Source organism: Bradysia coprophila, unplaced genomic scaffold, assembly GCF_014529535.1.
Source record: "Bradysia coprophila strain Holo2 unplaced genomic scaffold, BU_Bcop_v1 contig_232, whole genome shotgun sequence".
Lineage (NCBI taxonomy): Eukaryota > Metazoa > Arthropoda > Insecta > Diptera > Sciaridae > Bradysia > Bradysia coprophila.
In genome coordinates, this window is record NW_023503493.1 from 2,136,487 (window position 1) to 2,164,425 (window position 27,939).

Sequence of the window (27,939 nt, forward strand, 5' to 3'; positions counted from 1 at the left end):
CACCGGCCCGGCTGCGGCGCGGCTTGCTCAAAAATGGCCGGCGGCTTATTTTCGGCGGCGCTCATGCCTGCCGCTAATTCATTTCCCTGGCCATTTCTTATTCAATTTTGACGTGTGATAGCGTTTTAGAAAGGTAATTTCATACCCTAAAACGATAGCTGCCCTAGCTCTGGCATATTAAAGAATTGGGCGCCACAGCTCTCGGAAGCACCAGTACGTTTCTCACAAGTTTGTTCCACAGAAAATTGTGCGAATTAATAAGCGTTGCGAACGATTTGAACGATTTTCACTCAAGAATTTCAAGACTATGAAACCTTTGAATGATATGCAACTATATGACTGGGTCTCCCCAAATGCATCCCAAAGCTACTACTCAGTGAAAACTGACATTTCCACCAGTTTTCCTGTTATTCTCTGGATTTGAGGAAAGATTGATGTGTTTAGATGCCAGTTCCTAGAATTCCATCACCCCGTAGGGTCACCATGTATTCCTATAGCTAGAACTCTAGTATGGTGAGTACTTCCATCGGTTTTTTCGAACTTTCTTCTAAACTTGAGGGAAGTCTAAGATGTCTGGACGTCAGTTCCTGGAATTCCGTCACTGCGAAAGGTCTTATCTTCTTCCCAAAGCTAGAACTCAAGGAAAACTAACATTTCCAGCAGTTTTTTTCTGGTCTACTCTGGATTTGAGGAAAGTTTGAGGTGTCTGGAGGACAGTTCCTCGAATTCCATAACTCCGAAGGGTCCATCGACTTCCCAATCCTAGAACTCAAGAATGATCACTACTTCCATCAGTTCTTTTAAGCTTTTTCCTGATTTAAGGAACGTTTAAGGTCTCTAGAAGTTAGTTCTCATATATTTCGAATGTCAATTGAATAGAATTCTAAGAATTTTTCGGATCAGAGAAATTACGAATCTAAACTTTCAGGTGAATTCATTTTTAGCGTGTTGCCATCGTCATTTTTTCTTGTGACTAATCTTGTTGCACCCGGTCCATTTATATGGAATCGAACTCACCTCATTATTAAAGGCAATCACGGCTTTGTTTAATCGATGTCTCCAATGGGAAGAAGTACCAGAAGCCTGGGAAAATGCGGTAATTACATTGCTGCATAAAAAAGGAGACATAACAAAGCTGGAAAATTACCGGCCCATAAGCCTATTGTCAACACTCTACAAGTTGTTTATGAAAATCATTACGAAGAGGAACACTAACAAGTTCGACTTCTACCAACCTGTTGAACAAGCTGCTTTCAGATCTGGTTTCAGCACAAACGACCGTTTGCAGGTGATAAGAACGCTTATTGAGAAGTGTCGTGAATACAACATCGACATAGTCTTGCTATTCGTAGACTTCAAAAAAGCTTTCGATTCAGTGGAAACATGGTCGATATTGAACGCATTAGACGAATGTAGAGTAGACTCAAGGTACTCCAACACAATTCGATATGTGTACAAAAATGCCACTTCATGTATAAAACTTCACATAAGAGCACGGAGAAATTCAGAATTGGCCGAGGTGTAAGGCAGGGTGACACCATTTCACCGAAATTATTCACGGCGATTCTGCAGAGTGTTTTTAGGAAGTTAAACTGGAGTAAAATGGGAATAAAGATAAATGGAGAGTACCTGAGCAATCTCCGCTTCGCTGATGACATTGTACCGCTTGCAGCGAATCTAGGTCAGGCTCAGCTTATGCTACAACAGTTAAGTGAAGAGGCAAGCAAAGTTGGCCTCAAGATGAACTTATCGAAAACAAAAGTTATGACCAACATCGGGGACGATAGAGAAATCAAAATTGGTGACACTGTCATTGAACGAGTCGACAGCTATGTATATCTAGGACATAAGCTGAAGTTAGGTCTGGACAACCAAACTGCAGAAATAAGACGTAGGATTGGTCTTGCATGGGCAGCGTTCGGAAAACTCAGACTAATTTTCAAAAGCAAAATGAATAATAGTCTGAAACGCAAAGTTTTCGACACTTGTGTCCTTCCAGTGCTCACTTATGGAGCGGAAACGTTAACTTTAACGAAAGCATCCGAAGATAAATTGAGAGTGACACAAAGAGCCATGGAACGGAGTATGCTCGGAATAACACTCAGAGACAGAATGACGAATCAATGGATTCGACAACAAACCAGGGTCGTTGATGTCATGGAAAGAATAGCATCTCTGAAATGGAGCTGGGCGGGACATATTGCAAGAAGGAAAGACCAAAAAGATCATGAACTGGCGACCATATAAAAGACGAGCTACAGGTAGACCACCAGAGAGATGGACAAACGGAATTAAGAATATTGCAGGTACAAACTGGCAGCAAATGGCAATGGATCGTACGAAATGGAAAGAAGTTGGAGAGGCCTACATCCAGCAGTGGATAGAAACAGGCTGAAAAAGAAGAAGAAGAAGAACTCACCTCACCACTAGCTGCAACTTGACGCGAACGACTTCAATGTGTGTGCGCATTTGTATCACCTTCAGTGTTTATAATATAGGTTTGTTCCAAATAACTGTAAACCCGAACTTTGACAACACGAACGACAACGATTTCATCCTCAGAGATCAACATAACGCAAACGTCAACCAATTTCTTTGTAAATTTTTCGTTAAAATTTCCGTCAACCTATAAGTTGGCGTTAAGTTGCCTTCTGGGAAACAGAGAAGTTTTAAGTTGATAGCCGTGTGGCGAAATAGAAGGAACATGTTAATGATAGCTGGCACCCATGGGAGAGAATTTATCCACTTTCATTATGAAATTCTCTCTCATTCTCTCCCGTAGGTGCCAAGTTTCGGGTGAACTCGAGTGATTGCACTGAAAAATCAACGACACGAAAAACGAAGACTTTCTGTAAAAAACGTCGAGTTCCTGAAGAAGCGTTGGGTAGTCGCCGGTTCTTCAAGAACTCACTGTTTCTTCAGAAAGTCTTCGTTTCTCGTGTCGTCGATTTTTCAGTGCAATACTCGAGTGCAGCACTTGTGATTTCAATGGAATTGTTGCAGCATTGAACAACTTATCCAACATTCATGCTGCCATATTCCATCAGTTCTATAGAGGTTGTTAGCGCTACACCGAACGAAATATGGCGCTGCACTGAAATTCACCCGAAACTCGGTTTCCTGTTTTTTTGTGATCCGCTAAAGATTGACATTTCTCCTTCGGGTGTTTATGCACTTTGTGGGACCACATCATCAATGAACCAACGATCGTTTTGTTCTATTTCTCAAATATATTCCTGTATTCGTATTCATGATAGCACCGAGCAAAGCCGTCCCTCATTACATCTACTATTATGTACAGATTGATCTAATGGCTAACATTGCAGCACCACACTTTGTTGAAGTGTCGTTGGTTCAACGTAAATTGCATTCCTTTTCGAATTCGTCGGGAATCAAGTGCTCGTACAAATCATAAAACTGATCCATCGTGAATCGGTCTCCGCAGCCGGGCAATTTCAACGGTTCCGGATACTCTTCATTGCACTTTCGGTAGAAGATTTGCATGTAATGCTCGTTTTTGTTCGGCTTATACAGCTCGAAATGTAAACTGCAGGCGAACGGTGGTGCATGTTGCTGTAAAGAACAAAAAAAAAATTGAATTTCGAGCGTTCGTCATATCGGGCGCATTTTCGCACGCACTTCAAACAGTCCCAGACTGTTCAACATATTGGCAATCGTTTCGTCATGGGCAGAATACAGCCACAGGACACGATCCGGTTCGAGGTCATCAAAAATTTTGCTGGTGAAACGTTCCATCATTTCCTTGATCAGGAAGCCCGATTTGAGCCGAGCCATTTCCGGAGTAGCCGTATTCACTTTGAAATGACTTTCGGCTATTCGCTCCACAATACCATTCGGTTCGACTGCCCTTTCAGCCCAATCCGGTAGCCTGACGGTAAAGATATCTCTTGTTTAAGTCAAAAAAATTTCCAACGCCACACTGCGCTGCACTTACGGCAAATTTTTGTCCTTCTGAAACCAGAGCACGTTGTGAAGGTAAAATACATCGGCAATCGTCTTCACATCCTCACCACTCTTCTCGGTCAGTTCTTTCAATAGGTCAGCATGATCCGCGAGTGTCTTCTGTATCTCCGGATCCTCTTTCAAGTACTTCTCACGTGCCGCTTCGAATCTAGGGAAAGGTCTACCAGTTCCCACAACATGATCCATTCTCCAGGGAACTGTGTGCACTGGAATGGGTTGCCATAAGATCTCATCGCTCCATTTCTGGTCACCCGTCGGTGGGAAGAGGCCAGCTAGATTCGCTTGTGCACTCATTATGCAGCGATCGAAGTCTGTGGACCGCACGTACACTTTGTCGACGGAGTACTGGGGACCGAGCAGCTTGCCGTACCGTCGACGAAAGTACTGTCCTAGTTGGTACTGTTGCCGTTTGCCTTTCTGGAACGTTTAGAGAGGATTAATTTCCATGAAATCGGACGATGAAAATCTGCTTTTACATTCGTCAGCTGTCCATATCCTTCCGGCCAATACTTTGCCTCATCTTCGTAGGGATCGTTGGGAAAACTGTCCAGAGCATTTCTATGTCCGTGACGAAAGATCTGAAAAGCATCACGTCAATCGGATTGGTCAATCACACCAGTGGCGTTTGAGGGTAAGTATTTCCGAGCGAGGCGAGAATCATCACCAGAAATCTGTCCCAATTTGCAATTCACAAATTCCTAGACGCAGAGCCCACACGGTCTTTCTTGTCCCTAATCGGGTCATGGATGCAGACTGGTGAAATATTCTTAGAAAGATTTGTTATGCGACTGTTGGCTCTGTGCGTTCAGAGGGTAGCTCTAGTGCATATCTCAGCCGTCACACATCGTAGAGACTCCAAATTGGTGTCAAAATGAAGCTGTGGCAGTCAATTGAAGAATGCAACTGAAAAATAAATTTTTTGCTCTGGTCTGACGTGCCTGACAAGTTTGACAAGCTGAGGATTCGATAGTCTGACTTGTCAGGCACGACACCCCTTTCAGCAAAAATTTTATTTTTAAATTTCTTTCGTCGTTTTACTTCATTTTGACACCAATTTGGATTTTCTACGATCTATGACAACCGAGATGTACACTAGGGCTACACTTGTCAGGGCACTTCTATCGCTCCGAAGCAAAATTCTGAGAACAAAGGGTTTTCCATTTCTCTAACAATATTTCAGTCTACCGACCCGATGAGGGATGATAAAACCCGTCTGGGGTGTCTGGATCAATAAATTGTGGAAATCATAAAATTTCATTGAAAATGTCAATTTCATGGCAAAAAGTTCATTGGCCCAAAATTTGACTGATTGTTTCCCCCTCGCATTTCACTTACAACATGTGCGAAAACCAATGCATCACTGTCATGGTTTGTCGTTGATGTCGTTGTCATATTGGAAAATTGACGAAATATTTTCGAATTTCCAGCACTGAGCAAATCCGACAGGACGTTAAGATTTCGTTTAGTAAATTTCGTAAACATCTGGGGCAATTGTAAAACACTTACGACTTACGAAGTGTGGGCGAAATATTTTTTTTTCGTTTCTAATTCACCAAAACTATATCAACACAAAATAGACGCAAATGCAGTCACACAGTGTATATGCACTGCAATCAAACCGTTTCAAGGTCACACTCTCTACAAAAACCAATAAAATTGTTGAATCGATAAAGTTTTAAGTATTTTACGGCTGTCATTCGGTTATTAGATTATTGTACAAAAGTTTATCAACATTTTCTGTTCTAACAAGACAGACTCGGATACAAACACTTTTCGCTTGGTTTTGAAAAGTCTATTTTTATTTTCATTCGTCATCAGCTGACAAGGCTGACAAGCACAATCGTAAACCAATATCATGACATTTAGAAAATTCTGTTTTTATGGCGCGAGTTTGTAAGAAACTGTTTGGGTGAAATTTGGTGAAATTTGAAAAATTTTTAATGAATTTCTTAGTCGTACTGATTACATGAATAATTTTGACACAAAATTTTCGTTTTGCATGTCACATGCGTCGAAAATTGTTATTTTCATCTACGGTAGTCTATACCTCTATGATTTTTAAAAACACTCCTCTCGACACTCTCGGCATGTAATAGAATACATTACCCATCTGTGGAAAAATTGCGCTACATTCTTGTATCAGGCTTGTATCTCGAGCCGAGGGGAAACAATAGATTCGATAAATGTTGCGTCATTACATGACGTAACAGTTTTGTGATAAAAGAAAACTCACAATTGTGTTGGTTGTGCCTAAAATTTGAATTTCAATTTCGATGAAAAAGTGAACCCAAATACACATTTCAACGCTTCCTTGTATGAAAATGACGCTGCATTAGAAAGACTTGCGTGAGCAAGATTTTGAATTTCGACTGCACCTATTAAGTCGTGAATAGACGACTGGTCGAATGATGTTTCTAGTGAGAAAAGTGCAGCAAATTCTCTCACGTGGGGAGAAAATGGAACTTTTCTCGTTCGAACTGTCACTTCGAAAATTGTATGGCGAATCGATGTCGTCATTTCGTGGAAAAACGTTGTGTCTACCACTGTGAGAAATACGAAACTCCAACCCGAGCGAAATTACAGCCATCGCTTCGGCCGCAAACATAGCTTTTGTAGGAACTTTCTATTTTCTCCCCTCTGTAAACAAATAACTGTTTTTCCTACTTGCTGATATGTAGGTTTTAATTATGAAGTATTATGATGAAAGAGAAGCAAATACTTTGCAAAGTACCCCAAGGCAAGTTTTAATTAAATGGTCTTTGGTCCATAGCACTCTATTGTAAGCCACTAAACTGATCTCATCATAAGAAAACAATTTTGGTGGGTTTCGTTTGTCTCTTTCGTTTTATTTGTTCCACACGTATTCCACCACATAGAAGTAGCGTTTGTCTTTGCGTTTCTTCAATTCTACACGAACATGTGAGTGAAACGACACTTTTTACGCTTCTTTTGTTGGAAGTGGAACAATTAAAACTATAGAATGCTCACCAATTACAAACTTCAATTGAGTCAGGAAGCTGAAAGCGTCAACTCTAGCGATATCATTCATTTTAGAAATTATGCTACAAAGACTGCGTCACACTTTTCTCGTAGAGATTTTGTTGGGATTTTTATATTGGCCAGTGGGAAGTTTATGGACCGAGCCGAAGGCAAGTAATACCACGTGCCGACGAAATAGCAATTTGCAAGCAGTTAGGTACTATATTTTATCTGTGTGAGGGAGAACCCACTTTACCAACCCTGAATGTCGACATTATCTATTTGTTTTTTCGCACTAGCAGATAAAAATCTTGGTTTTGAAAGAATAAATTTGGATTAATGAACCTCTGAATTGATCACAATGACAGATGGCAGTATCAGCCAAATTTTCTAGCGTTTTTTCTTACTAAGAGCCAAACCACATCGAAACTTTCAGTCATGAAGTGGCAGTTTTGACATTGACTTTTTGACGTTGTCATTTTTGACACCCGAAAAATTCCGTCATAACCTCAACTGAAAACGTGAATTGTAGTACAATTCAATTGTACACAAAACTTGTCTTTAAAGAATTAATTTTGAAAAATATTACAGTGTTATAGTATCATTATTGTAATATTTACGATAATACTGTAATATTATTCAAAATTAATTGGTTAAGGACAAGTTTTGTGTTCAGTTCACGTTTTCAATTGAGGTTATGACTTTTCAAAAATGACAACGTCAAAAATCGCAATGTCAAAACTGTCACTTCATGACAGAAAATTTCGATGTGGTTTGACTCTAACAATTTCAACTCAATAGTGCAGTGTGTAAGTGTCGATACTTCACATTGAATCGCCAGTTGTGGGTTCGAAATTCAACCGTAACACATGGAATTCACAAATGAAAGACCTTGGACAAATGTTTGACATTGTAATGTGGGCAACAAAGAGAGATGCTAAGATAACGGCTGGGACGCCGTTTCGACGGATAGAGGGAATTTGTCAGCCTTTTTCATATAACGAATGAAATGTCAAAAATGGCTGACTTTTTCCAAAATTGGTCGGTTGTTTACAAAATAATTAATTTTTGACTACAATGATTCGAGAAGCAGAATATGGAAATACGTTTGCATCGGTGTCAAAATTAACGTAAAGGGTTTTATTTGCAAGGTACTTTCGTATTATCTGAGATATACGCGTTCAAAAATTGGTCTCCAAAATTGCTTTTTTCAATTCGGAAATTGTGTACGAATACTGAATCTGATTTATAAATAAATGGACTTACGTTCATTCCGATCCCACAAGGTTCATGTTAGCAATTTATTTCATTAAAATTGGTGATGCTGGAAGTATTAAACAAAATCTGTGGTTATGTCTTTCAATTTGACAGCTGGTCGCATACGGTTCAACATAAAGAACCTTTATTTCAAAACCCACTGAAACCCCGAGTCTATTGGAAAATAAAATTTCTAATCTGAATTTGAAGTTTCGCGCCAAAAAGAGTCTTACTCCTTTCACGTATGGGGGTATTAGTCGTACTCAATTCAAAAATTCAGCTGCTTTTCAGCCTTTTCAGCTGTCATGGCTGTCATGTGCAATTTTGACATATTCAAAGGTTATAAGTCACTGGCAGGAAAATAATTTTATTCTTTCGTAGAATCGGCGAGCAGCAATTTATGAGTTGAAGATAATGTCATTTCCCGATAAAGAACAACGAAAACACTGTTGGGACGCCCGTGACCAGTACTGGCAATGCCTGGACAAAAATGCACCGGAACATCAGTCAACGAGTGGATCGGATGAGCCGAAAGTTTGTTTACAATTTCGAAATTTATTTCTGAAAGAATGTCCAGGACAGTGGTGAGTCCGTAGTGGAAGGGAGGTTGTTTGTTCCGCTGCTATCAATCGCTTATCGTTTTCAAGGGTTAAACATTTCGATCGGAAGCGAACGTACGAACAATTCAAAGAGAAAATGGCAAAAGGTTACGATCCCGCCGAAGACACCAAATGAGAGCCGAGGCACAGACCCAGTCCGGTTTCGATATACACACAAAATAGCGATAGATGTGCACTAGGAATTTTATTAATAAATTGTTAACTTAATGAGTGATGTTGCTTATCAAAATGTACATTGAACCCCCCAAATGGCTCACAGAATGTCAGTGCTTTGACTCTCCCTAGATGTTTCGTCTGCGACCGGTTTAATAGCTCGTTGCATTTTGGCCTGTAACGATGTTTCATCTCTTTCCATCGACACAATGTGACGGCCAGGCACCATGACCAGACCTAACATACGCTCTTCACCACCCTTTTCCGTGTCTTCTGTGCACATTCCCAAGATAACATTAGCCGCAGAGTCTGTGCAGAGAAATGTCCCCACCAGAATTCTCTTGTCCGTTAGAACTATTCGGAATATTGAGTACAGCCACGATCTAAGCTTCTCGCGACCGGGTGTGTCCTCTCGCTGCAAATTCAAGGGTCATGTTACGTATATATCATCGATTGCCAATATTTGCGTCGTTGATCGATTGAACAACTTACCTTTTCGGCTAGAGACGTGCTGGTGGTTGCATTCTCGGATTGTCGTTTGAATGCATCGATATCCGATGAATCGGAATCGCTTGACGATAACATCGTATCGGTTCTTCAAAAATTATTAATTTTGACTTTTACAACAAAAAACACAAATAAATTGTCAAAACTACTCCTTGGATGGGTTATTATGCTTGAGTTGGCTGCACTGCATCTCGTAGTGCGATTCTGAATGCGAATGATTCGAATGAGATGGTTTTATGTCAAATTTCGTTTGATTTAGCCAAGGTTCTTACTAAGGTACAAAAACACGAATTTTGACAATTTAAACCAATTTTGCCTTCGTGATCAACTCAGAAGTATCTAAACCTGGCAATTAATTTCATTTTCAGTCGAGCTTACTATACATTTTCTTTAAAAAAAATCTCAGGAATCTGGGCACCCAAAGAAAGTTCTTCAAGATTTAGATTTGTTTTTGTTTGTAGCTGAGGTTTTGGTTGCCAATGATTTTAAAACAATTTTGTTTTCAAATTGCCGACGTTTCGACCTAATACCAGGTCATCATCAGGGCTTTATTTTTCATGTAAATAAACAGAAACGATTTTTCAGTTTAGCTATTCGAACAAGGTCGGAATTTTACACATTTTTACCTAATTGGTCAAATTTAGCGGTTATCACAGCCTGTGCTCATTTTAGAGCTTTCGTCAAGAAAATTAAAAGGGTTATAAACTTGCATTAGCCGGTGAACTTAACAACTTTACACGAAAAACAATTTCTTATCGGTCAAACATAGGTGACAAGTAAGTTGTCGGTGGTGAGATGTCAATTATTCGGTGTTGCATGATTAATTACTCTAGTCCAGTTACATTGGTCATTTTTCCCAGCGAATTGCCGTAAGAGATTGGTGTATGCTGGAGCAATACACCAATCTCCAATTGTCGAAACGTCGGCAATTTGAAAACAAAATTGTTTTAAAATCATTGGCAACCAAAACCTCAGCTACACAACAAAAACAAATCTAAATTACTTAAAATTGTTGCCAGCAATACAACAACAAACATTGATTGTTCTTCAAGATTTTTTGAAAAAATTGAAAAATCCCCTCGCAATTTTTTAATATGTTAAATGCGATGCGCAGGCCTTCATTTTAAGCCAATAAAACGAAAAATCAGTTAGGCCGCTTATTGACAAAACACGAAATTTGTACTTTGATGCAACCGCCTGACTCACTGTTGCAACCTTTCGACCCGATGGAGACGTCCGTAAATTATCTACAAAACTATAACTAGATCGAAATCGGCCGGGTCACTAAGTTCCAGAGTACACATTTTTGAAAAGGTCATGATTTTGAAATTTTCCAATGTCTGCTCCGAGCCGGAGAGATCATTTAAAAAAAAAAATCTGTTTCTACAAAATGATCACCTTGAAATTCCCTATCGATAGCACATAATGTGAGGTGACTTTTCTACACTGTCAATATTGTCAGGAACGATAATATCGTTTTTTAGACGATATTATCGTCCAAAAAACGATATTACCGATAAATTTTCTTGTAAGTCTGTTCGGTCTGTTCCTGAACATCTCCCACTTTGCAACACAGATTTTTTTGGTAAAATTTTCGTTGTTTTCAGTTTTTTGGTAAAAATTATTTGGCAGATGATGAGGCAAACTAGCTTGTTTGAACTAATTGGGTCTACAATTCTATTAGATCACTAAAATGACCGCTGGCGTGACGATCGACGGTTCAGTTTTGACAACCAACTTTGCTTCTAAGGGAATTCCCCGTATTTAGTTCATTTACATTCATTTCAAAGAATTGGACGCACTCACTTATTCATTACAATGTGAAATTGTGAAGTTGGTTTCAATTAGTTTGCACACTTTTCCCCACCATTCCTAACGTTTCCGTCATCAGTTTCACCAAACGAAGAGATCTATTTATGCGTAACGAAGCTGAAAGCGTCAACTCTAGCGATATCATTCATTTTAGAAATTGTACTTCAAAGACTGCGTCATACTTTCTCGTAGAGATTTTGTTGGGATAAAAAATTCTAAAATTTAACGAAAATCGAAAATTTGACGAAAATCAAAAATTTGACGAAAATCAAAAATTTTGTGAAAATCAGCTATCCCGAAAGTGACCAAATTTTTCCAGCTGCCCAACATACCCCGAGAGTGACCACATTTTTCTAATTACCCACCATAATATTCAAAAACTTTGAATTTTACGAGTTCATTAAACATGACGGTTAAGTTAGCCCAAAAGTTTTCTCAAAATTTTGGTGATATCGCTAACCTCAAACGATTTTGCGCTACGAAATAAGTTAGCGCTATTTCGTAGCGCTAAATCAATTTTGAAAAATCTTCAGACATTTGGTATTTTGAGAAATTTTTTTGCAATATCTGCTGTCGTCTGGCATTTTGAGAAAAATTTCTGAGAAATCTTCTGTACGGTCGTATCGGATTTTGAGAAAAATTTCTGAGAAATCTCCTGTACGGTCGTATCGGATTGTGAAAAAAACCTCAAAATTTGGGGAATCTACGGTCGTATGGAATATTGAGGAAACTTTTTGTGAAATCTCCTGTACGGTCGTATGGAATTTTGAGAAAACTTTCTAAGAAATCTTCCATACGGCCGTATCGGATTGTGAAAATTTTTTAAAATTTTGGGAAATCTACGGGGCCGTATCATAACATCAACATTTCAGTTTGTGTCGACAGTGTCGATCCTTGCGTCAGTGTCCAAAATCCCTCTATGCTGTCTTGTGTAAGAGTTAAAACTGATTATGATTAAATCAATATTAAACAGGAGATCGATTTAATTGCTTAAACAAATATGTACGAAGGCCTCTTGTGCCACCCATGCATTGTCATTATGCCAGAATGCTACAGACTGTATTTGTCTCGAAAGATTGAACTACAGAAGTAGCTCAGGATATCCTTGGGGTATAGCGATGTGATAGTGATGAATCTAAGAACAGCAACTGATGATGGCAGTTCACAATAGCAGATCCTCTAGATTGGTCCTTCTCGTTCAATCACTCTTCATCAGTGGCTGGAAATAATAACGATGATTTTTACTCTTTTGAGTATTTTTGACTGATATCAGTTCTTTTGGAAGAATTAGTAGATTAAAAAATTTTTGAAAAATTTAAAAAAATTTGAAAAATTTGAAAAATGTGAAAATTTAGAAAAATTTGAAAATTTAGAAAAATTTGAAAAATTTAAAAATTTTGAAAAATTTAAAAAATTTGAAAAATTTGAAAAAATTGAAAAAATTTGGAAAAATTTAAAAAAATTTAAAAACATTTGAAAAATTTGAAAAATGTGAAAATTTAGAAAAATTTGAAAAATTAAAACAAAAAATAAAAAAATTAAAAAATTTGGAAAATTTGAAAAATTTGAAAAATTTGGAAAATTTAAAAAATTTGAAAAATTAGAAAAATTTAAAAAATTTAAAAGATTTAAGAAATTTAAAAAATTTAAAAAATTTTGAAAAATTTAAAAAAAAATAAAAAAATTAAAAAATTTGGAAAATTTAAAAAATTTAAAAAATTTGAAAAATTTGAAAAATTTAAAAAATTTAAAAAATTTAAGAAATCTAAAAAATTTAAGTTTAGGGAAAAAAATTGAGGCGAGCAGAGCTTACCAAAAGCGAAAAAATTTGTTCTACCATACCCATCCACACACACACACACACACACTTAAAGGTGTTCTTATATGGGGCCTATATGGGAACTTCGAGGAGCCCGAGCTCCGAAACGAGGCCGGTTCCCCCCAAATTTTTTTTTCTGGAATGTCTTAGAATGACGACTAGAATCTACTCCCAAAATTTCAACAAAATCTAAAGAAGACTTTAGAAGATAGGAAACACGGACGGACGGACGGACTAACAAAGTAACGTAGGATTTTTTCATTTCGTTTAAAGTACTGAAATTGACCAAAATGTATGGAAATGGGTCTTCTTGGAAGATTTTTTGCGTGGCCAAATTTTAAGCTGCAAGAACGTGTGATGGCTCGTTGAACTCGTACGGACGCCTAGTTTTTTTTAATGGTAATTTGGAGTCATTTGTCTTTGAATTGTAGAACTTCAATATTTGCTGTATATATGGTTCTGCAGTCTACGACAAAAATTTTTTTTGACATTTTTTCTAGTAATAGGACTTGCGTCACGGGCGCTATGCTAACGCGCGCCCATGATTTAACCTTATATGTGTGTGTGTGTGCTGTATGTTTGTGTGTGTACATACATAACAAATCCTATTGCATAAAGAGTTATGCTATGGCATACATATAACATGTTCTGTTATTTACAGCGGATCGTACAGTTCTCTTGACTGGTGTGTTTTTTGGTCGGCCCAAAATATTCAGCTGTCTTGACTGGTGTGTATTTTGGTCGGCCCACAATATTCGGTTCTCTTGACTGGTGTGTATTTTGGTCGGCCCAAAATATTCAGCTGTCTTGACCATAAAGAATCATGAAAGTCGTCCAACATTTTCTTACAAAATTTTCTACCCTTGCATGTATTTCGAGTGTTATAACTTTCTTATTTCGGGGGGGTCGGGAAAAAGATAAAACTCAATTTTTACGTTTTTTGATGAACAATCCGTGCGACTTTCATGTCACTCACAGGAAAGTCGCCTAAAGCATTAAACGATAATATAATCCAGAACCTATTTTCAAATTTTTCATTTTATGCGATACTATCGTCCTGGACGAACATTTTCGAACGATAATATCCGCCACCCACCATAACGCCCAAAAACAAAAATGGTGTCTCCGATTCAAAAAAAACTTTCACCACCAGAGAAAAAATGACAGATAGAAGAGAACTTAGAGTAATTATGGTATGGTTAGTCTAAGGAAGAGAATGTCAGCGACTTTAGCCGAAGTGGGTTATTATGAGTATGCATCACTAATCTATTGGCTCCAATCACCAATGGATTCTTCAGAAATACTCAAAATTGATCACTTGTGTGCGAGAAATATTTTTTTCATTACAGTGGGCGTCAGTGAAATTTAGGCATGAATTTACTTCAGCTGTTTCTCAGCTTGTCCATTCATACAAGCAGAACAGAACTCTGCATGCGTCTATGTTCCTTCCTCCTCCTTGGGGATTCTTCCTTTTTACAAAGCGTTTAAGGAAAGAGTTATGTTCCTTCCTTGGGGATTCACCGGAGTCAGAGAAATGATAAGTTGGTAAGCCTGTGGCGAGATTAGAAGGAACATGTGAGTGACACTTGGCTCCTATGGGAGAGATTGTGAGAGAATTTGTATGTAACTCTATCACATTCTCTCCCAACGAAGCCAACTGTCATTCCAATGTTCCTTCTATCTCGCCACAGCCGTACCAACTTATCATTTCTCTGAGTTTTGTCGATATTTTCTATGGCAACGTTTCTACACGGTCAGTATCATCCTTGGAACCATAATATCGTTTGTCGAACGATAATATCGTTTGTCGAACGATAATATCGTTTGTCGAACGATAATATCGTTTGTCGAACGATAATATCGTCATCGGGACGGTAATATCGTCATCGGGACGATAATATTGTCATCGGGACGGTAATATTGTCATCGAGACGATAATATCGTCATCGAGACGATAATATCGTCATCGAGACGATAATATCGTCATCGAGACGATAATATCGCCATAGGGACGATAATATCGTCACCGGAACGATAATATCGTCATCGGAACGATAATATCGTCACCGGAACGATAATATCGTCATCGGAACGATAATATCGTCACCGGAACGATAATATCGTCATCGGAACGATAATATCGTCATCGGAACGATAATATCGTCATCGGGACGATAATATTGTCATCGGGACGATAATATTGTCATCGGGACGATAATATCGTCATCGGGACGATAATATCGTCATCGAGACGATAATATCGTCATCGGGACGATAATATCGTCATCGGGACGATAATATCGTCATCGGGACGATAATATCGTCATCGGGACGATAATATCGTCATCGGGACGATAATATCGTCATCGGGACGATAATATCGTCATCGGGACGATAATATCGTCATCGGGACGATAATATCGTCATCGGGACGATAATATCGTCATCGGGACGATAATATCGTCATCGGGACGATAATATCGTCATCGGGACGATAATATCGTCATCGGAACGATAATATCGTCATCGGAACGATAATATCGTCATCGGAACGATAATATTGTCATCGGGACGATAATATTGTCATCGGGACGATAATATTGTCATCGGGACGATAATATTGTCATCGGGACGATAATATTGTCATCGGGACGATAATATCGTCATCGGGACGATAATATCGTCATCGGGACGATAATATCGTCATCGGGACGATAATATTGTCATCGGGACGATAATATTGTCATCGGGACGATAATATTGTCATCGGGACGATAATATCGTCATCGGGACGATAATATCGTCATCGGGACGATAATATCGTCATCGGGACGATAATATCGTCATCGGGACGATAATATCGTCATCGGGACGATAATATCGTCATGTCATCGGGACGATAATATCGTCATCGGGACGATAATATCGTCATCGGGACGATAATATCGTCATCGGGACGATAATATCGTCATTGGGACGATAATATCGTCGTCGGGAAGTGGGTTATTATGAGTATGCATCACTAATCTATTGGCTCCAATCACCAATGGATTCTTCAGAAATACTCAAAATTGATCACTTGTGTGCGAGAAATATTTTTTTCATTACAGTGGGCGTCAGTGAAATTTAGGCATGAATTTACTTCAGTTGTTTCTCAGCTTGTCCATTCATACAAGCAGAACAGAACTCTGCATGCGTCTATGTTCCTTCCTCCTCCTTGGGGATTCTTCCTTTTTACAAAGCGTTTAAGGAAAGAGTTATGTTCCTTCCTTGGGGATTCACCGGATGCAAATAACACATACGTAACAAAAATTTGAAGTGAAATCGATTACGAATTCATTTACCATAAATAATCTACAATGCACTGATCTGGTCTTCGTTGCACTTACGTAGAAAACATGGATGCAAAGCCCCATCAAAGAGAAATCTCTCAAACTGAAGACTTCATGCCTCAATTGCAAAAGAAATTTATTTTTTCTTTAGCTAAGACAAAAGGCAGGTTGTTCTGTTCATGTGGATTCATGTGGATCTATTGGTCGAGAAACTCTGGAACGGGGAAAGAAAAGTAAATGTTAATTGTGGAACAGTGTGCAATGCTGTGGACGGTTCACATCGACTATCATAAAAGCCAAAGACTAATTTACCTCGGCCGCTATCCTCATTAATACATCGGATGTCTCTGACCCTGTTTGGTTCACTAATTTCGTCAAGTGACCATCGGATCGTTGCAGCAATTCGTACGGATGACCGAATTCCACTACATTGCCGGCATCAATAACCAGTATCCGGTCATTGTCCATGACCGTATGCAATCGATGCGCAATGGTCAATACGGAACAGCCGGAGAATTTTTTCCGGATGGTGGTCTGGATAAGTTTATCGGTTTCAGGATCCACATTCGCTGTGGCCTCGTCGCAAATTAAAATTTTGTTATTTCGCAGAATAGCGCGTGCCAGACAGACCAGTTGCCGTTGACCCATGCTGAAATTCAATCCGCCGTCCATTATTCTGCAATCCAAACCGTTCAGAGAGGAGGACACAAAAGATTTTAGCTCCACCTGGAAGTGTGCCATTAATTGCGTTCTCTATGTCAAACAGTGTGAAATCGCACCTGCTCCAGTGCATCCCATATTTTCCCATCTGTATGCTCATCGAACGGATCTAAGTTAAATCGCAGTGTTCCCGAAAATAGAACCGGTTCCTGTGGAATAATTGAAATTCTCTTTCTCAAATCGTGCAGGCCCAGTGTGCTAGTAGCGATGCCATCGATCACTATTTCACCATTTAACTCGGCTAGTCTAAATATGGCCTGAACGATTGAACTCTTTCCTGCAGATTGAAAATTCATTTTCGTTGAAAATTTGACGAAACAGCAACAATCACCGTACCTGCCCCTGTTCTGCCAACAATGCCAATTTTCTCTCTCGGCCGGATCAGCAAATTTACATTCCTTAGCACAAAATCACCGTTCTCCGAGTATTTGAAATTTAGATCGTTAAATCGGATTTCACCGCTGCTTGGCCAATTCGGCGGTGGCTGATATTTTGGCTCCGATTCTAAAGCTGCCTCCGACTTTAGATCCGCATATTCCATTACTCGTTCCACCGATGTCATTTGGCTTTCGATTTCGGCCGTCTGTCGCATACCCCACTGACACATTCCGATTAAATTGATGCAATTGAGTATAGCCAAACCAATGTTACCGCTTCTGACTTCAAGGGGTGAAATGACGTAGTTATGTCAAAGAAATGATAAGTTGGTACGCCTGTGGCGAGATTAGAAGGAACATGCGAGTGACACTTGGCTCCTATGGTAGAGAATGTGAGAGAATGTGTATGTAACTCTATCACAATCTCTCCCAACGAAGCCAACTGTCATTTCATGCTTCGGGGCCGAAAATGAGGGCAATTTTTTGAATTTTCTCGGGTTTCCGGCCCTCTGCATGAAAACTTACATGTGCACCTGTTTGGGACGGTTGATTTAAGGCACTTTCGCTTGTAAGCCTCACTTCGTTCGGCCTACAATCCGCGAAATTGCCTAAAATCAATCGTCCAAAACAGGTACACAAATAACCATTCCAATGTTCCTTCTATCTCGCCACAGGCGTACCAACTTATCATTTCTCTGAGTTTTGTCGATATTTTCTATGGCAACTTTTCTACACGGTCAGTATCATCCTTGGAACCATAATATCGTTTGTGGAACGATAATATCGTCATCGGGACGATAATATTGTCATCGGGACGGTAATATCGTCATCGAGACGACAATAGCGTCATCGGGACGATAATATCGCCATTGGGACGATAATATCGCCATTGGGACGATAATATCGCCATCGGGACGATAATATCGCCATCGGGACGATAATATCGCCATTGGGACGATAATATCGCCATTGGGACGATAATATCGCCATTGGGACGATAATATCGCCATTGGGACGATAATATCGCCATTTCGACGATTATATCGCCATTGGAACGATAATATCGCCATTGTGACGATAATATCGTCATCGGGACGATAATATCGCCATTGGGACGATAATATCGCCATTTGGACGATAATATCGTCATCGGGACGATAATATCGTCATCGGGACGATAATATCGTCATCGGGACGATAATATCGTCTTTGATACGATAATATCGTCTTTGATACGATAAAATCGTTTTGGGAACGATACTGATCGTGAAGAAACGTCCCGCCACGTTTCTAAGCAACGCCATACCGTTTTTATTGTCAATGACTAGAAAGCTAAATGTGACGACGCCAATGTAAAACACACACACAACATCTAGCCAGAAGGCGAATGCTCGATTTGTCGTCAACTTTAAATAGGATGCGCCTGTGTTATAGTCAGAATGAATATAGAATTCCGATTCAAGAACGTGCTGGGCTTTGGATGCTCGCACTGTTGATAGTCCTTGCAGCGTACTGTTGATATGAGAGTAAATCGGACTGAGAGCTGAATGTGGACAGAGTATGTTTGGTTATAATGGTCTTCTTCAATGAGCATAAGCAACGCACTCCAAGCGAAAGTGATCATAGTTGACAGCTGCCAAATTGAGTACTATTTTGTATGGTTTTTTACAGTGTGTGACACACTGTCAAGTTTCAGTACGTCATTTAGAATACCACTTATGCTTGAAGTGCGTTGGTATATCATGCCACGTTTAACTCACTCAACGATTCCACGCGTTTGATACTTCGAGCTGTGCTGATGTAGATGTAACGAAGGATATAGAAGAAAATGGTCATAATAAGTGTCGGGATCAGCAGCCAATAATTGGCAATCGCCACAATGACTATCGTTGCAAAAAATTCTAAAAAGAACTGTGAAACATTCAGGCGGTTAATCAAGTCAACAGAAAAATTGCCGTTGCTAATCGCACCCGTCGAGTGCGAATAGTCAATTGATACACGTGTGCGAATAGTGCGTGTCAATTGACTATTCGCAGAAAAACACTTCGCTCATTCACCGAAAGGCAATCGATAAAGGACGGCGGCAATAGTGTGTCAATGTTGCTGATATCCCTCGAAAAGCGATTTAAAATTCGTCCAGACGGATTGTTGTTATAAAAGACCATTGCGGCCCTTGTGACCCCTTGAAACAGTTTATCATGCAGTTTCATTGAGGCTCGCAGACACATAAAGAAAAAGGCAAATGTTCGATGAACGTACACATAGGTCGCAACGGCCATCAAAATGCCATAGGTGATAATGTAGTTGAGCCGAGTTGCATCAACATCTTCACTTTGTGGTTTATTTGTTGAATTATCCGCCATTCTTTCTTCCCAATTCGACCTGGCGGAGGAGTATTTTTTATCACTAAATCGAGGAACAGAGAAATGATAACAGATGGCGTTGTGCCGGCAACAACACCATCTGTTATCATTTCTCTGTCGAGGAAACATTTCTCCAAGTCAGACAATGAATCTTACCATTGGGAAATGTATATGTCAACCGCACTGACAAGGCTCTGACTGCTCAAGAACATTACTACCATGAACGCTAAGTAGACTACACTTTCCACAGCGTTGAAATACGATTGGTAAACACTCAAATGAACAGCACCGACTGCTTGCAATTCTTCTCGGTCTTCAATCTCACCAATGCTATTCTCGCTTAACATCGATGAGGAGGATGTACGTCGACGCTATAATTGTTGTGAATAGATCACCGAATGCATGAGTGACGTGGTGCAGCGGAGGTTACTTACGATCGTATTCGATTCCTCATTACCAGTTTCATCAATTGCCTGCATGGTCAGAAATGATTCGGCCGAATGTTGCTGTACGTCCACGTAGGTGCCTTGGCTCTCAACACGTCCGTGGTACATCAATACCAAATGATTGACATCTTTCAGATACTGCAACTGATGTGTCACCAGTACGCAGATTTTGCCTTTCAGAAATGCTTGAATGCATTCCTGGAACAAATGTTTACCAACATGCGAATCCACAGCCGACAGTGGATCATCTAGCAAGTATATATCGGCCTGTTTGTACACAGCTCTAGCTAAGCTTATTCGAGCTTTTTGGCCGCCACTTAAACTAATACCTCGTTCACCAACGACTGTCATATCGCCATTGGGCATCAGCTTAAAATCTCTTTCCAAGCCACACACGCGCACAACTTCTTTGTATCGCGTTTGGTCGAATTCTTCGATAAAAATGATGTTACTTCTGATGGTTCCTTCGAACAGCCAAGTCTCCTGACAGGCATAACTTATCGAACCGTTAATTCGACAGTACCCGCGATCCACATCCAGTTCTCCAATGATGACATTGAGTAATGTCGATTTGCCTGAGGGGAACAAACTGATAGCGTTCTTGGCACAGACTTAGGTTGCATTTGCTCACCTGAACCGACAGGACCGGCTATGGCACACAACGATCCATCTTCGACTTCTAAATTAAAATCATAAATTCCGGCGTCTTGTTTGTTCCCGCGGTTCCACGTTGCGGTCACATTTTTCATGACGATACCTTTCAACTTGGCATCCAAATTGACAATCCGCTGCGGTGTCAATCTATTGGATGTTTCGATATTGTGCGACGCTTCATTTTCTTGAGGCAACTTCTTACCATCTTCTTCATCGACTAGATTACAATTTCCGTGAACGACCGTTTCATCTTGTAGTTCTTCCGGTTTCTTCTCACTAGTTAGCAGAAATTCTTCTATTCGTTTTGCTGATATATACCCTTCTGCGACACTAGTCAGGGCCAGAGGCCAAAAGTACACCATCGACAGATTGAGAATGTTGAAAAACGAGAAGACAACAAAGACCTTTTGCGCCGTGATTGCATTACCCAAGAAAATGTAAGTCACCAGACTGACGAATATTGATAGTCTTGATACCATTCCGAACGAGAACAAAGTTGCTCTTATATACGCTGTGCCGCGTATCGCTTCCACTTCTTTTCTATTAGAGAAAATGGTTATTTTTACAACGCAGGCGAGAAAATAGTCATTTTCTCTTCTTTGCCGATAGTAACAATAGTTATTTGTTCAACGAGTGAAAATGCAATCAGTCAAAAAAGCCTTAAAGGATAATTGTGACGCAAGTCCTTTATCTTACCTACAAAATAACTGATATCGCTGAGGGCGACGCATGGTGCACCGTACGGAAAAGTTTTATAAGAAAATTTTACGAAAAGAAATTTGCGTCACAAGTAACAGATGATTCCGTATTCTTCCGCTTACACTCTTTCAGTTCATTTTTTAATCATTTTCCTAACAATAGGTTTCTCAACATCTGTCACTTGTGACGCAAATTTCTTTTTGTAAAATTTTCTTTCTCAAATTTTTTGCGTCAATTTTTTGTTGATACAACTTTTTCGTACGGCGCACAATGCGTCACCCTCATCGATATCAGTTTTTTTGTAAGTAAGATAAAGGACTTGCGTCACATTTACCCTTTAAGGGTTTTTTGACCGATATCACAACTTTTGTAAGTATATCATTTCGACAACATCAAAAAACCTTATGGAAATTAAAAAGTTCTAAATGAATGAGTCTGAGTCCCAAAATCTAGAGACCAATCTTAGAACACCTCAATTAGATCGAAAATAGCCCAAATCCATCGAAAAATCCGATGGTAGTTAGGAAGTGTCAGAGGAATCATCTTTCATCCCAAAATTTAGGAACCAACCTTGGTACGCCTCACTCATGTCGAAAATAACCCAATTCCATCAAAAAATCCAATGGAAGTTAGGAAGTGCCAGAGGGATCAGTTGTCATCCCATAATTTAAGAACCAACCTTGAAACGCCTCACTCATGTCGAAGATAACCCAAATCCATCGGAAAAACCGATGGAAGTTAGGAAGTGCCAGAGGAATCAACTGTCATCCCAAAATTTAGGAACCAACCTTTGAACACCTCACTTATGTCGAAAATAACCCAAAACCATCAAAAAATCCGATGGAAGTTAGGAAGTGCCAGAGGAATCATCTGTCATCCCAAAATTTAGGAACCAACCTTGGTACACCTCACTCATGTCGAAAATAACCCAAATCCATCAAAAAATCCAATGGAAGTTAGGAAGTGCCAGAGGGATCAACTGTCATCCCAAAATTTAGGAACCAACCTTTGAACACCTCACTTATGTCGAAAATAGCCCAAATCCATCGAAAAATCCGATGGTAGTTAGGAAGTGCCAGAGGAATCATCTTTCATCCCAAAATTTAGGAACCAACCTTGGAACACCTAACTCATGTCGAAAATAACCCAAATCCATCAAAAAATCCAATGGAAGTTAGGAAGTGCCAGAGGAATCATCTGTCATCCCAAAATTTAGGAACCAACCTTGGTACACCTCACTCATGTCGAAAATAACCCAAATCCATCAAAAAATCCAATGGAAGTTAGGAAGTGCCAGAGGGATCAGTTGTCATCCCATAATTTAAGAACCAACCTTGAAACGCCTCACTCATGTCGAAGATAACCCAAATCCATCGGAAAAACCGATGGAAGTTAGGAAGTGCCCGAGGAATCAACTGTCATCCCAAAATTTAGGAACCAACCTTGGAACACCTCAATCATGTCGAAAATAACCCAAATCCATCAAAAAATCCGATGGAAGTTAGGAAATTCCATTGAATAACATTTCCAGTAAGAAAAGTGCAGCACTTTCTCTCACTTGGGGAGAAAATAGAACTTTTCTAATTCGAACTGTCACTTTGTTTATGTTTTCGAAAATAGTACGGCGAACGAAAGTTTTCGTTTCGTGGAGAAAAACAGCAAGACACAACATGCACGAAAAACGTTGTGTAAACCTCTGGGAGACATTAGTACGATTCCTTATTCAATCCACGCGCTGGGGAACTTATCGAAAATTTGACAATGGGATATGATAGAGGGGTCAAAGTTGGGGAATTAACTAAAAAGCAAAATTTTCTTATTCATTAGTTTTGCTCGAAAGCTTCATTCATTGCCGACTTTTTATGGAAAAACTGAAAAAGGACCTAGCTAGTTGGGATTCCAAAAAAGGGACACAAAAGAACTTTGACCCCCAATTTTCCTGACCAAATCGAAAAATATTTCATTGAAATTGGGTTCTTTGGAAAGCTAAAAGCTAGCAGATCTTTCAGATCAAGCCGGCCGAGCATTAGCTTTTCAGAGGTACCATAGAAACTTGAAGTAGCAACAGTGCATTTTCTTGGTTCTTTTGGAGTTTTTCGTTCCTAAAATGTGGTCGAAGTGTCATAATACCTATTAGTGTGTAGACCCTAGAATTTCTTTCTATGCAGAATGCTCCACCCCGTTACCAATCCTAGAACTCTCGGATTACTTTGCTTCCATTAAATGTTTTTAGTTTTCTACTGGACTTATAGCATCTTTGGGGTGAGCAGAGGTAAGTTCCTGCAATCCATTATTCCTGAATGCTCCACCTCGTTCCCAATCCTAGAAATCACGGATAACTTTGCTCCCATCAAGTTTTTTTTTTCGTTTTCTACTGGATTTATAGCATTTTTAAGGTAAATATAGGTAAGTTCATATGATTCAACTATTCCTGAATGCTTCACCCTATTCTTAATCCTAGAACTCACGGATTAAGCTCGCTTCAATCAAGTTTTTTTGTGTGGAGATATTCGAGTTTTTAGTTTTACACTAAACCGGTTAGTTTATTGTTCTATTACCGGTTCACGACATCCACAACTTCGACCCCTCTATCATATCCTTTTGTCAAATTTTCGATAAATTCCCCAGCACGCGGAACGATTTTTTTTTTGGACATAAAAACTTTGGACTAAACAGGAAATTTCAACTCTTGGAATTTCCTATTTTCTCTTCTCGGTAAACAAATAACTATTGCCATTGTGTCATTCCAGGCGATCCCCTTTGTACCTTCTTACTTTGTCCACCATCGTGGCAAACGATTTCTCCCAGGCATACATTTTAATCACCTGAATTCCCAAAATGATTTCATTCATAATTTTAACCCGGAAGTCTGTGCGCTTCGCGGTTCTCAGACGCAACTGTGCTGTTTTCTTGCCCATGTAGGCTGTAAGTGGTTAAATCATTAGACATGTACTGCATCGGCACAATGGACTTAGGTACCTTGTATGGGAACAAACGACAACAGAAATCCCATTCCAATTATACCAGCCACGCCAATCTCTTGGTAAATAAAATAGCCAAATAACACAGCTTCGAGCGGTCCTTTCCAGACATCGTGAAAGAAAGCAAACGCCAATTCGAATCGGTGCACATCATTTGCAATCAGATTGATCACTTTTCCATTCAAACCATCGGTAACGGCAGATTTGGACAGAGCTAGCGTCTGCGGAGAAACAGAAGGTTTTTGTTTCGAACACCAAACATTTCGGTTTTCATATACCTTACGATACACCAAACCCGAGCAAGCGAGCCGAGCTTTGGCGCCCGTTTCAACAATGTACAAAAAGAATGGATGGAACGTGATCACTGATACTGCCGATGAAAAAACAATACCGCCCGCGTACCAATAGGCATCAGTCTTCGATGTGTGCGTTTGATCTGCTGCGAAATATGCAACTAAGCCCCCCAAACACAGAGGTTGTAAGACCCTGAAAATAACGCATGATTCTGTGGGAAAAGAGAGCTAGTGGTCACCAAACGTTTAACCCTACCTCATCGCAGTCTCCAAAATGCTGAACGATATTCCCAGAAGTAGAAGCGGTGCGCCGTAAATTTTAAAAATTGCCCGCAATATACTCGGGCTGTTGAGCTTTAGTTCATCCGACCACTTTTCGATAAACGTGTTTGTGTTCTTTTCACTTTCAAGCGTTGACTTTGGTCTGTAAATTTCATCAGGCGGGATGGGCCCTTTCATTCCACGCTTAAACACATCTTTCATCCACCTAATTCGTTTTAAATTTGTTAATGGCCGGTCGTTGAAGTTCATCTTAAGACGACCACAAATCATGAAACAAGATCGCTGAATTCACGCCATAAGTGCGGTCGAAATACAAAATGGAAAGTGCGGAGGTATTTCTAACGCAGCGTCATTTTCTTGCAATTGAAATGTTGAAAAGTATTTTTCGGTTCACTTTTTCGTCGAATCGTTCACTTGAAATTCAAATTTTAGGCACACTTACGGCGTCAATACAAACAGCTCTGAAGTCGACTTGGAGATGCGGGAAAACAGGAAAAGTAGAAAAGTAAGCAGTTTTTCTTGCTTTATCGTCAATAGGTACTGTTGACAAGGATTATATGGGATAGCGGAAAAACGTTGTCGCTACTCAACGGGAAGTGCTCCAAAACAGCGACAGAAGTCAAGTTCCCGGAACAATGTTTTTGTTTTGATTTGTTTTTGACTAGTTTTTCAAGCAAATCTCGGAATGTTTTCGCTCAAAAATTAGGAAAATCAGGTCTGTCGATCAGTAGCTATTGACGAGAAACCAAGACGAACATTTTCCTACTTTTCCTGTTTTTCCGCAGCTCCCTTGAGACGAATTACCGCAACATGCAACGGACGAACAGCTTATCAAATAGATAATATCTTATCTTACCAGAATGTGTATACAGACAATATATTCGCCCTTTCCAGCGGGTTGTCTTTCTGAATTGTTTTCCTGTAGCCTTGATTCATTTTTTATAATTTTATTTTGTATGTCCCAGAGCCGTGGTCTGTGCAATAACTGCTTACGAATTGTCTCACTTTACTACCACGAAACTGAAAATATAACAATTACTAGGTCAACAGGTCAGACCAGGTGCTTAAATTATTGTCAAATTACACACAACAAATTGGCCAATCCAAATTTGCGTACTCCAACCGTTTAGGCGTTAGTACATTACATTGTGTACATATACCGTCATCCGTGGTCGATCAGTTAACGCAGATTGGAAAGTAGTTCGGCATTTAGTTGAATCGAAATACGATAATGTACAACGCAATTGGTAATCTCATCACGTATAACTCAAAGTGGAGGCAATATTCTTTGAAGGGCAATTATGAATTATTTTATTTTTAATTGATTGGTCGTACAATCTTCAATGTGCGAAATACGAGACGTATGAGACATAAACATACATTTAGTTTCGTTCCTCTTTCCTCGTCTGATAAAAATTTCTTATCTTAACTTGTAACTGAGGGAGGTGCGGGAAATGGTCATGTATCTGTTCACATTCGTTTTTGATTGATTGCAGCTCGTTTGTTTATTGATTTATAGAATTTCGTCAAATTTTCAATTTTCGTCAAATTTTCAATTTTCGTCGAATTTTCGATTTTCGTCAAATTTTCGATTTTCGTCGAATTTTCGATTTTCGTCAAATTTTCAATTTTCGTCAAAGGTTCACATGAAAGAGAAACTTATAGAGTCTTGTAAGAAGTATATTTCATTCAAACTGCACAATATAATTGTCTATTGTCTGCGACGAAATTCTGAAAAATCACAACTTACGAACTGATATCGCCCAAAACCACTTACAGTGGAGGTGTGACGCAAGTCCTGTTATCCACTTACAAAAAAACTGATATCAGTATAGGTATAGGTGACACTTACAGATTCGACACGCAAAAAGATATGCGTCACAATTGGCAGCTGATGAGGAAAGTACGCGAAAGTTTTATCAACAAAAATTTTGCCAGAAAAATTTTAGGAAGAAAATTAAAACAAAAAAAAAAATTGCGTCGCAAGTGGCAGATGTTGAGGAAGGAAAATTTTTATAATTGTGAAATATATTGCTTTAGAGAATGGAAATCAAACGGAAGAAAGCTGAATCATCTGCCACTTTTTGACGCAAATTTTTTTGTTATAATTTTCTTCCTAAAATTTTTCTGGTAAGATTATTGTTGATGAAACTTTCGCGTGCATTCCTCATCAGCTGCCATTTGTGACGCATACCTTTTTGCGTGTCGAATCTGTAAGCGTCACCTACACCGATATCAGTTCTTTTGTAATTTGATAACAGGACTTGCGTCACACCTCCACTGTAAGTGATTTTTGGCGATATTAGTGTACTAGATAACGCAAATTTTGTTAAGGAACGTTTACCGAGCGAGTTCCGGCAAACGATTGGAGGTTGTTGTGAGTGGACATTAGGGTGGTTTTTTTGCAAAAATTGTAAAGCTTCGTGGATTGCATGGTAAAATAAATATTTTGGCACTAAAAAAACGTCGAAGCCGCGAGGATTTAATTTTGTGAATTTTTTTGAGCTGGCGCAAATTCATCAAAGTTTCGTCAATTTGGTTTAAACTTTGATTTTTTTCGTAACCAAAAACGATCAGCAAAACGGTAATAGTTATTTTCCTAACAAGGTAGATATGAAGGTATTTTCTCGCACTAGATGTCGATTCTCGACCCGAGGCGAA

The 27,939-nt window shown here is 39.4% G+C and overlaps 4 protein-coding genes across 6 annotated transcripts; 1 reads left to right on the top strand and 3 right to left on the bottom strand.

Annotated features, from left to right (window-relative positions):
- Nucleotides 1-3,219: 3,219 nt before the first annotated feature.
- LOC119075895 (testicular acid phosphatase homolog) lies at nucleotides 3,220-5,805 on the bottom strand. 2 transcript variants are annotated; one of them, XM_037182468.1, is made up of 6 exons: nucleotides 5,491-5,805; nucleotides 5,320-5,413; nucleotides 4,461-4,562; nucleotides 3,956-4,401; nucleotides 3,640-3,889; nucleotides 3,220-3,573 (listed from the first exon to the last, which is right to left on the bottom strand). In XM_037182468.1, exons 2-6 carry the CDS (start codon nucleotides 5,374-5,376, stop codon nucleotides 3,355-3,357), a joined length of 1,074 nt encoding a protein of 357 aa, XP_037038363.1. In that variant the 5' UTR covers nucleotides 5,377-5,413; nucleotides 5,491-5,805; the 3' UTR covers nucleotides 3,220-3,354. The 2 variants fall into 2 exon arrangements, with proteins under 2 accessions (XP_037038363.1, XP_037038362.1); XM_037182467.1 differs by having other exon boundaries at nucleotides 5,320-5,804.
- A 2,727-nt stretch (nucleotides 5,806-8,532) lies between these two features.
- On the top strand, nucleotides 8,533-9,047 carry LOC119075918 (cytochrome c oxidase assembly factor 6 homolog). Its single transcript, XM_037182504.1, has 2 exons — nucleotides 8,533-8,804; nucleotides 8,868-9,047. The coding sequence occupies exons 1-2, from the start codon at nucleotides 8,635-8,637 to the stop codon at nucleotides 8,953-8,955; spliced, it is 258 nt and encodes an 85-aa protein (XP_037038399.1). The 5' UTR covers nucleotides 8,533-8,634; the 3' UTR covers nucleotides 8,956-9,047.
- LOC119075917 (N-alpha-acetyltransferase 38, NatC auxiliary subunit) lies at nucleotides 9,010-9,691 on the bottom strand. Its single transcript, XM_037182503.1, has 2 exons — nucleotides 9,486-9,691; nucleotides 9,010-9,408 (listed from the first exon to the last, which is right to left on the bottom strand). Exons 1-2 carry the CDS (start codon nucleotides 9,576-9,578, stop codon nucleotides 9,094-9,096), a joined length of 408 nt encoding a protein of 135 aa, XP_037038398.1. The 5' UTR covers nucleotides 9,579-9,691; the 3' UTR covers nucleotides 9,010-9,093.
- A 6,789-nt stretch (nucleotides 9,692-16,480) lies between these two features.
- LOC119075868 (probable multidrug resistance-associated protein lethal(2)03659) lies at nucleotides 16,481-26,314 on the bottom strand. Of its 2 annotated transcripts, XM_037182426.1 has the most exons (15): nucleotides 26,135-26,314; nucleotides 25,253-25,483; nucleotides 24,982-25,189; nucleotides 24,702-24,924; nucleotides 24,489-24,645; nucleotides 21,001-21,563; nucleotides 20,358-20,944; nucleotides 20,080-20,294; nucleotides 19,618-19,942; nucleotides 19,321-19,471; nucleotides 18,867-19,103; nucleotides 17,520-17,843; nucleotides 17,243-17,460; nucleotides 16,776-17,189; nucleotides 16,481-16,677 (listed from the first exon to the last, which is right to left on the bottom strand). In XM_037182426.1, the coding sequence occupies exons 1-15, from the start codon at nucleotides 26,212-26,214 to the stop codon at nucleotides 16,651-16,653; spliced, it is 3,960 nt and encodes a 1,319-aa protein (XP_037038321.1). In that variant the 5' UTR covers nucleotides 26,215-26,314; the 3' UTR covers nucleotides 16,481-16,650. The 2 variants fall into 2 exon arrangements, with proteins under 2 accessions (XP_037038321.1, XP_037038323.1); XM_037182428.1 differs by lacking the exon at nucleotides 18,867-19,103.
- Between the last annotated feature and the right edge of the window lie 1,625 nt (nucleotides 26,315-27,939).